At 37.7% G+C, this 8826-nt stretch overlaps 1 protein-coding gene across 1 annotated transcript; it reads right to left on the bottom strand.

Moving 5' to 3' along the window:
• Window positions 1-1302: 1302 nt before the first annotated feature.
• On the bottom strand, window positions 1303-4204 carry LOC110457383 ((S)-phenoxypropionate/alpha-ketoglutarate-dioxygenase-like). The gene is made up of 2 exons (XM_021508628.1): window positions 4058-4204; window positions 1303-2872 (listed from the first exon to the last, which is right to left on the bottom strand). Exons 1-2 carry the CDS (start codon window positions 4181-4183, stop codon window positions 1532-1534), a joined length of 1467 nt encoding a protein of 488 aa, XP_021364303.1. The 5' UTR covers window positions 4184-4204; the 3' UTR covers window positions 1303-1531.
• Window positions 4205-8826: the final 4622 nt, after the last annotated feature.

The following is an 8826-nucleotide window of genomic DNA, read 5'->3' on the forward strand; positions in this document are numbered from 1 at the left end:
AGTTGAAATATGTATGAGTCAACGAGGGTTCTGATTAAGTTTCTTCTCCAAACTCTCATTGGTTTTGATAAAATAGACTTTTGAAAATGATATCTAAATAAATAGCGACGCACGGTACGTAAATCAGGAAAGACTTGTGGTTTGAAACATGTACATGCAATGTAAATTTTACATTTCCATATACGTGTATGCGTTATCTCAAGTTGACAATGCGCACAAACAACAAGTCGCCGAAAAAGATACTATGGTGTACACTGCTTCTGAAATCAATGAGACACCGACCTCAAACCAATCGACGAGCCAGATGCAGTGAGTGACACGCTGAAACTTTTGAACACGGCTTGTTTACGCCGTAACGAATTTGATTGTAAGAAGATACCAGCCACAACACTCCTGAAATAATCATGTAGTTGATAATAGTTTATACCTATACAAATGTAAAGAGATACAAGTACTTCCAAAGTCCAGAAAGATATTATGTGATTCTCTTGGGATTATACCAGCTAGGGTATATGCTGACTAACCATTAAGCTGACAGTGCTGAGCGTTCGAGTAACCCGGATAAGATTAGATAGATACAATATCTATACAACAGAGCTCTTGACAGTCATTTGACCAGATAAAAATGTCATATGTTCACCTGTTCATTGTTGTTACGTCCTTCAATGACCTTGGCTGTTGATAGGACTTTAAATCAATTACATAGCACTTTCCTCAAACAGTTTTTTCAATAATTTCACACCTGTATTATAGATCTACCTTTACTCCCTATTTGATAAGCGACTAAATGGAATTCAAAAATCTTTGGATAATTGTGGCAGAAGCTAGAAATACGGATGATGGAGCTGTGTTTTAAACTGAAGGATGAACATTTGCTTCTGGAGCAACTCCATGAGAATATTAAAGATTTATGTAAGAGAAAAATGTGGTTAAAATGTGTTGCTGTATTTGTTGGGTAATCTGTTCTAAAGACCTGTTGCTTAATATAAGATAAATGCGATTGCTATGGATTTCTTTTTTTACATGTGGATGTCCAGTAGCTTCGGGTTTGCATTTCGAATGTTTTTGTGACTTTCTATCTCAAACTTGTGATGAGATCGGGCCAAGGTGAGGTCACAAGAACTGGAAAATTCCCCATAAAGAAATCTGAGTCCCATATATTCTAATCTATCTATACTTTAAACCACAGGGGCATGGATCGCTTTACTTGTAATATAAAAAAAAATAGGGGGCTCCTATACTAATATTAGTATAGGAGACCCCTGTTTTTTTTTATATTACAAGTAAAGCGATCCATGCCCCTGTGCTTTAAACATCTGTTCTGGCGCAGATTTATTCCTGTTTTGCAGAAGTACATTTAATTGCCGTATGGCAGTTCTGCAATTGTTTTAATGTGCAGATCGAAAAGTCCATATCAACACCTAGTGGGTTTTTAGTGAGGTAGCGTACCGTATATATCCATTGATAACATTCATAACATGCGTATTTCAATTAAACTGCTTAACGTCTGTATCGTTCCATACAGTCGGGTTCACAGATGAACTTCCTTGACCCCACAAAGTGGGAAAACATTGTACTTCCGCCTAACCCCGTCCTCCCATGTGATCACAGGTCCGGGGTCAGCTCCTTCTTTTGAATTCGGCGCACATGGTATATCGTACCAGGCACCGAACGGCCCGACCATAACACATTCTTCCGGTCCATCATTATCGTTCGGTTGGCCTTCGTTCCAGTTTGTAAACTCACTTTTGATGTCACTCCAAAACACGTAATCATCACTTGAGTTTGTTCCATTAATCCAATGGGGGACACGCGTGCGTGCAATGATTTTCTTCGCAACATCGTTCCATTTTTTATTTGGGATGACCGCTAAATCGGCATGAGCATTCACTCCCTCACATCTTTGTCTGGCCACGTCTTTCGTATCAAAGACACCGTATCTTGGGTAAAACACAGAGTCCTTCAACGAAAATAAACAATATCCGTCCTCGTGTGGGGCAAACGTGTCGCATGCATACTGAATGGACGTTTTCTTACTGGGCGGTTTCTCCCCGCGGACGGTAGATCGGTGCATCAGGCGAAGACCGGAAAATTCAACTGCACTCTGTGACCCCGGGCCAGCTATATGTGCGATCGAAGGGTTATTGAGAAGAAGTAAGTCCTTGGACTTGTATTGATGCGAGTAGATCAGATTTGAACCTAGTATTTTGGCCTCAAGAATGTCTTGTATGTATTTGGTTTCGTCCTTGGACAGGACTTTTTCTTCTCCATTTTCTTGTTTTTGAATGTAGTTCCCTGATAGTATTCCCAATGCTAACATTATTGTATCTTCGCCCGTGTCCGGATGTTTGTATATCAGAGGGTTTACTACACTGGAGTTGTGGCCACTTACAAAAGATATCGTATCCAGGAATGTCCTTTCCTCCGGACTGAGCATATCGACTATCTGTTTCAGTGGTACAAGGAGTGTAGGGCCGTTTTTACTGGCACTAACACAGTATATGATAGTAAACTTGTGAGGGACGGAGACTATATTTCCGTCTACATGCCACCCCTCTGTCCCTTGGCCTTGTAGGCCCTCATTCGGGTCATTCGAGAAATAACCCAGTCGACCATCCGGGACCTTTGGGTGGAATTTCCTGTTTACAGCCGCGGTTTCCATAAATGGTGTACCCATGAGTTCTGTGAAACGTATCTGGTCCTGCCAGCTTAAATCTTGATCCCGAAACAACAGAAATTTGTACATGTACGCTTCCTGTCGGAGTGCACTTGCGCAGCTTGAGTCAAGAGATGAGAGATCCACGTCTACAACTTCTGCACCGAACACGTCCGTCAGTGGTCGTAGAGTGTAACCACAGGAAGGAAACTGGTCCTTACAAACAAAAGAACAACCACACTTGCGTTATAACGGTCGAACGTATTAACATCATTGCAGACCAATCACACGAATGCCTGAATCGATCAGCGCTAATTTAGTAGTGGTTTTTCTTAACTTTGAGTGTAACCAGTTCATTTGTTTTTCTATCATTAGCCGCTTTGATTAACATGTGTTGGTTAACTTAACTATTTCGTTTGAGTTATTCGCATTTAATGATTCAATCATTTTCAAACACACTTGACTTTTCAGTTATTTTTCAACATTATGCGATCTTTTTAGTGAACAGGAGACCTTTTAACCTGTTTCATTTGTAATCTGGATGATGATAAGATTGAGACCAGCGGCCATCTTATATTCCTATTGACACCAACAATAACAGCATTTGGTCAGGGCAGTGACGGGGATATTAGTGCAAAGCCTGTTCAAATTGATCTGATGGATATGAGAACTTTTAAAAGTCCTCCTCCTATCAAGGTATGTTGGGTTTCGATTCAACCCAAACACTAACAGTATCTGATTAGGCCAACAAAAGCATCAAATTAAGTTACCAAATGCCTTGTGGATTTAAGAACAAGTTGAAAATGTCTCGGCAAATCAGTTAACATCTTGTAAGCTCTTATTGTGAATTTTGTTCAAGAAAATACACGATTTGATCAAGATCATTTGAAGGACATTTGCGTATTTGTTTTGCCGAAATAATCCGTAAGCAAAATGAAAATAAACCAAAGCCAATACAGGTATCTTAGATATAAAATGAGCGCCTTGTTAGAACCCCTAGGTGCTTAATACTATCTTAATGCATTATGAGACAAGATCATGCATTAGAGGGTTTTAAGATTTAGTCTTTTTTCATTCCCCTATTGGGTCCCGCCTTCTGCGCCCAGTTTCACTACGCCTAACGTTTATACAAAATGTATTGGTAATTTGATGTGAAAGATCAAATTTGGTGGAATTCAGATGTGCTGTCCATGAGGAGTAGAATTTCACATGTATATGAAAAATTACAGTCGAATGACGGACGCCGCACCACGACATAGTCTTGCATGACATTCAGGTCGAGTGAGCTTAAAAAAATCCCTCAAGATCGTTTTCCTGTTTTATAATTTGAAAAATTAATTAATTTGAGTTGGAGATATATGGTTCCATTTAGAAACGTATTAAGAATCTTTAATATATTACCTCACATCCCACGCCATTTTCCCGGTCCTGGAGCCATACACTTGACGACTGATCACAGTTTGTCTCGGCTGAAGTGACCACTAACTTGACCAAAAGTATGACCGCCGTCCACGTAAATCTCTCCATGTTGTCTGACGACCGCAACTGTGAACGTCCTATTCAGATAAAGACAATTATTTGAGATAAAGACCGACGCGATATATATGCATAGTCATCCAGTTCGTGAACCCGATTTTACTATACATTGCTGTAAAGGGGCTTAAGGAGAAGTCAGAAAATAAAACTTACTATTGTCTTGAATAAAAGGCAGATAGAGGATATTTTTGCTTCTTGGTGAAAAAGTTATATTTTATGAATGATCGAGGTAAACATTTTGCAAGCGCGCAACAAAATATTTATCAGTCCAGTGGTAAAAGTCTTAAAAATGCAGGCCCCTGAAAAAATGTCTGTTCGTATGTAGTTTTGTATTATAAAATGAAGATCGATGGTTGAAAGTTTGCACAGATCTTTACGGTTTAGAGTATATTAACCCTTTCACCCCTAGGTAACTGTAGTAGACTCGACCATACATTCATCTGGATGAGTCCATTATGGTCCACAGTGGTGAAAGGGTTAAGCAAAATATGCTTCAGATACTATACTCCTCATGTCTCCTTAAGCTTCACATGTAAGACCTTCAACAATCTGAAGTTAACAATTTAAATAAATATTTACATTTTATATTTAGGTCATTAGGTAACTAAATGGAGGTCAAAAACAGAGTCGGAGAAAATGAGGTCGCTTTAGACATGGAGCAGGACATGGAAGATATCAAAAATCAAATTATACCTGAAATAAAACAACAGATAACAACAGTAGAAAATGAAAAACTGAGTCTCGAACTATGGGGACGAAAATGGAACCTGGTAATTCGGGGAATTGAGTGGGAATCGAGGGAGGCGCCGCGGAGGGATTTTTTCAAAAAAAACCTAGACATCGAGGATGAGGCTACCAAGGACCTCCTATTTACGGCCGTACATAGGTTACCGAGCGGTCAACCCGGGAAGAAAAACATTATCGTGCGTTTTTCGGCCATCATGGACAGAGACTTTGTCCTAAAACATGCCATTACAAAACTTAGACCAGGATCGGGTTTCGCTGTTGTGGCAGTTTTACCACCATCGCTTGCCAAATTAAGACAAGACCTCCTGGGGAAAAGACGAAATTTACCAGAGGAAGACAGAGGAAGAGAGGAAAAACACAAAACTGGTATACAAAAAATACGCACCATTTTTGACACTTGAAAAGAAAGAACTATTAATGTTTCTAAATGAACATCCTACAATTACATCATGCAACAAATGCATTGATACTCTGTATGTACATTGTCCAGTGAGACATGTGATCGAATTATTTTAGGTAAAAAAAATGACAGATTTAAATTAAATCAATTCTTATTTTGAAGGAATGTATGCACTATTGACTATATATATGTGCTACTGTTTGATATTTAAAGATACTAATGTTCTCCATGGTGCACCTTACGACACAAATGAAATGTTTTCACTGTTAAATGTACGAATACAAAACTACGAAACAGTATTAGCAGCCCTAATTTGATACAAATTAAACCTGCCTATTGGAAAATGTCATGAAAATAAATGTTTTAAAAGTTTGATATATATGTAAGGACTGCACGCATGCACAGCATTGGGAAGTACTACAGTATATATATGACATGTATAACTATGAAAGCACTGGCAATTGTTCCTGTCTAGAATGATTACTAAACGCGGGAAAAAAGTATTGTTAGCTCATCAGAAATCTTGGTACATACTAAACGTACATACCAGTGGCTGACCCAGGCGTGTTGCCCTAGATTTTCCTCTTTTTCATATGGGATTTTCTTCTAATATCAACCATCCTGTGAACTATGATTTTCTATATATGCCTAAGTTTCCCAAACGAGGAGTTCACTGCTTATACTCTAAACAATAGGGGATTAATCCTCTTTTGTTTATAGTAGGGTCTCCAGTCAGGTCAGTGGCGAAGGCTCAACGGACTGTCTACCTAATCGTATTGTTCTAATGTCACGGTGTGGTGATCACCCTGTCCGTTGAGAGAGGATAAAACCATCTGTTGGAATTAGGTATATATGTTAATTGTTATTTCAAAGGTAGAGTCCATTTCATGAGAGATAAACTTGTATTTTCACCTGTGGTTTCATGTACACATGATCACCAGGAGCAATCTGATTAAAATCATATGTTACATGGTTTCGTTAATCAGATTGCACCAGGAGAGATTTACTATACCTGTTAAAAAATGTAAATTTCAAAGACAATAAAGCATCCACCTTAGCAATCTAATTATATCTTCACCTCGCTCCCGTTTTACCTGAGTATGACATCCCGTTTTACGGGAGCGATGTGAAGATTTAATTTTAATTTGATTGCCACCTTAGCATCACGTTATCAGGTGAATAATAACCAATGTTAGCATAAAAGCCTGGCATGAATATATATATCCTTTTTAACAGGTATTGCCCTTGTACATATGCATGCATACAAATTCACAATAAAAGACAAACAGTCAAATCATAATTTATATTTATGACAAAATAAATCAATATTGAATTGCCAAAATGCTCGCCTAAACTACATGCACATGAAAGGCATGACACAAACATCAACATTTTAACCAAAAACCTACATCTTTACCATTGTTTCAGAGAAATTTTTAACACTCGCTCCGCTCGGCCATCATAAAATATAAATACTCTATGTTATGAAATATAACCTGGAATAATACCGCAAACTCAGAAAACTATGCTATGCCTTATTCGATCTGTTTGTCAATGGAAATAGTGTCCGATCCATTCTAGCTTTCTACGCTTGGCTGTGCTTGAACAAGTTTAGTATAACATCTTCAGAAAGAAAGAAAATCGCCTCTCTCTGCTTGGCAGGGAAATTATAATTGTCACAATCTCAGAAATAATAAGTTCTATATATTGTTTGGTGTCAGAAAGTAGTATACATGCACAACCGACATGACAATTATAATTTATTAGTTTTTTTGAGTCTTTTTCTGAGTTTAAAATTTTGGGCAACACCCAAAATTAAATCCTGGTCCCCCCCTGCATACATATACGTGCAGGCCATGGGTCTCTATTTCATGATGCTGGTCTCCGCTTGACTGATATATCTTAAAAATGACCATAAACAGTATGAAATCTTCAATGTGCGCAAATTCTTAAACCGGAAATAGGATATATGATATGCACATGCACAGTCTAACAAATAGGGCAGCCCCCATGCATCACTTTATGAACATATCGCGACCAGTGGGACTCTTCAAATAGGAGGGGATTTAACTGTACACGCTGGAGCACCTATGATAGAGCAAGCAGACATGTTAAATTGGCCAGATATTGAAAAAGAGGACGAAGCTAAAGCGTCACAGTTGTGACGGACCGTCAGCGGCGTACAGAGTATCGTGTGCTAACTTTATGTAAATGGAATGTCAGAAAGCTTGTTTTGGACGAACAATATGATTGGAATGTCATTACTAAATGCATTTGATGTGACCTCTATTTACACCGCATTCTCTCGCGAGTCTTGTGCATTTTCCGGCAAGAACTCTTCGAAGGGGAGTAACTCCTGGATGGTCGCGATAACATCTATTGACGGTAAATAAAACAGTAATACACACATTAGTCTTTTATTCTCGTACATTTTAATAGGCCAATTGATAAGATACCGATAAAGTCCATTATGGCTAAACATTGCGCCCGCTTTATCACAAAATGCAACTTTAACTGTACTGTTACAACAAGCATAACATTCCAATTCTCGTTAGGGCTCAACAAAATGATATCGGACCATATATGCATCTCGACCTGCCATATAACTTATACACACCATTTGCGCACTATACAATATGTCTGCTTTAACGTTTTACACAACCTCATCTCACTATCCTTGTCACGGTCATTGTAGTAAAATAAATAAAGGATTTATCTGAACTTTGCTACTCGAGACAAAAATTAAAATCTATTTGTAGCGGCTGTCTTAACGTTTCAATAATAAAATATATTTTGATTTAACAATAGTTTGAATAAATGTATGTCAAATGCAATATAGACTTTAGTATGCCTACAGTATAAGCTTAGTAGTCTACAAATGTAGGTCAATATAATTTAATTAGATTAATAGATACACGTGCACGTATATCAGGGTTGTTTAATTTAAATACACCAGGATATATTTGAAATTGTATGTGCGCTTTGTAAATCATGATCAAACGACACCGGTGAGCTTTCAAATAACTTTTAGTTTTGTTTTGGTTTTTGTTGGGTTATTCCCGTAATGATTGTCATTTTTTTGTGTAATTTATTGTCTAATACAGTTATGATTAATTTATTATTACGATCGGCGGCGTGGCATACGTGTGTGAATAGAACTCAGCATATGAAGAAGCGTCTTCAAACTATATATCTGAAATTAATCGATTAAGTAAGCGACATCAGAAGATATGTTATTCATATAACTATGATACACCTTTATACCAAATTTCACTTAGATATATGAAAAAATGTCCGAGTTATCGTGAATTTATTATTTTACTATCGTCGGCTTGGCACACGTGTGTTAATAAAACTGTACAGATCAAGAAGTGTCTTCAGACTTTACCTCTTAAAATAATTGATAAAGTAAGCGACATCATGAGATATGTTATTCATATGACTTTGATACAACTATATACCAAATTTTAATTTGATTTGTTGAAAA

This window comes from Mizuhopecten yessoensis, unplaced genomic scaffold (genome assembly GCF_002113885.1).
Source record: "Mizuhopecten yessoensis strain PY_sf001 unplaced genomic scaffold, ASM211388v2 scaffold9109, whole genome shotgun sequence".
NCBI lineage: Eukaryota > Metazoa > Mollusca > Bivalvia > Pectinida > Pectinidae > Mizuhopecten > Mizuhopecten yessoensis.

Bases quoted from the DNA above. Each gene is read 5' to 3' on its own strand.
- LOC110457383 (XM_021508628.1), bottom strand. From the start codon at position 4,183: ATGGAGAGATTTACGTGGACGGCGGTCATACTTTTGGTCAAGTTAGTG. The intron at 2,873-4,057 runs GTAATATATTAA...TTTGTTTGTAAG, and splicing joins AAAATGGCGTGGGATGTGAG to GACCAGTTTCCTTCCTGTGG.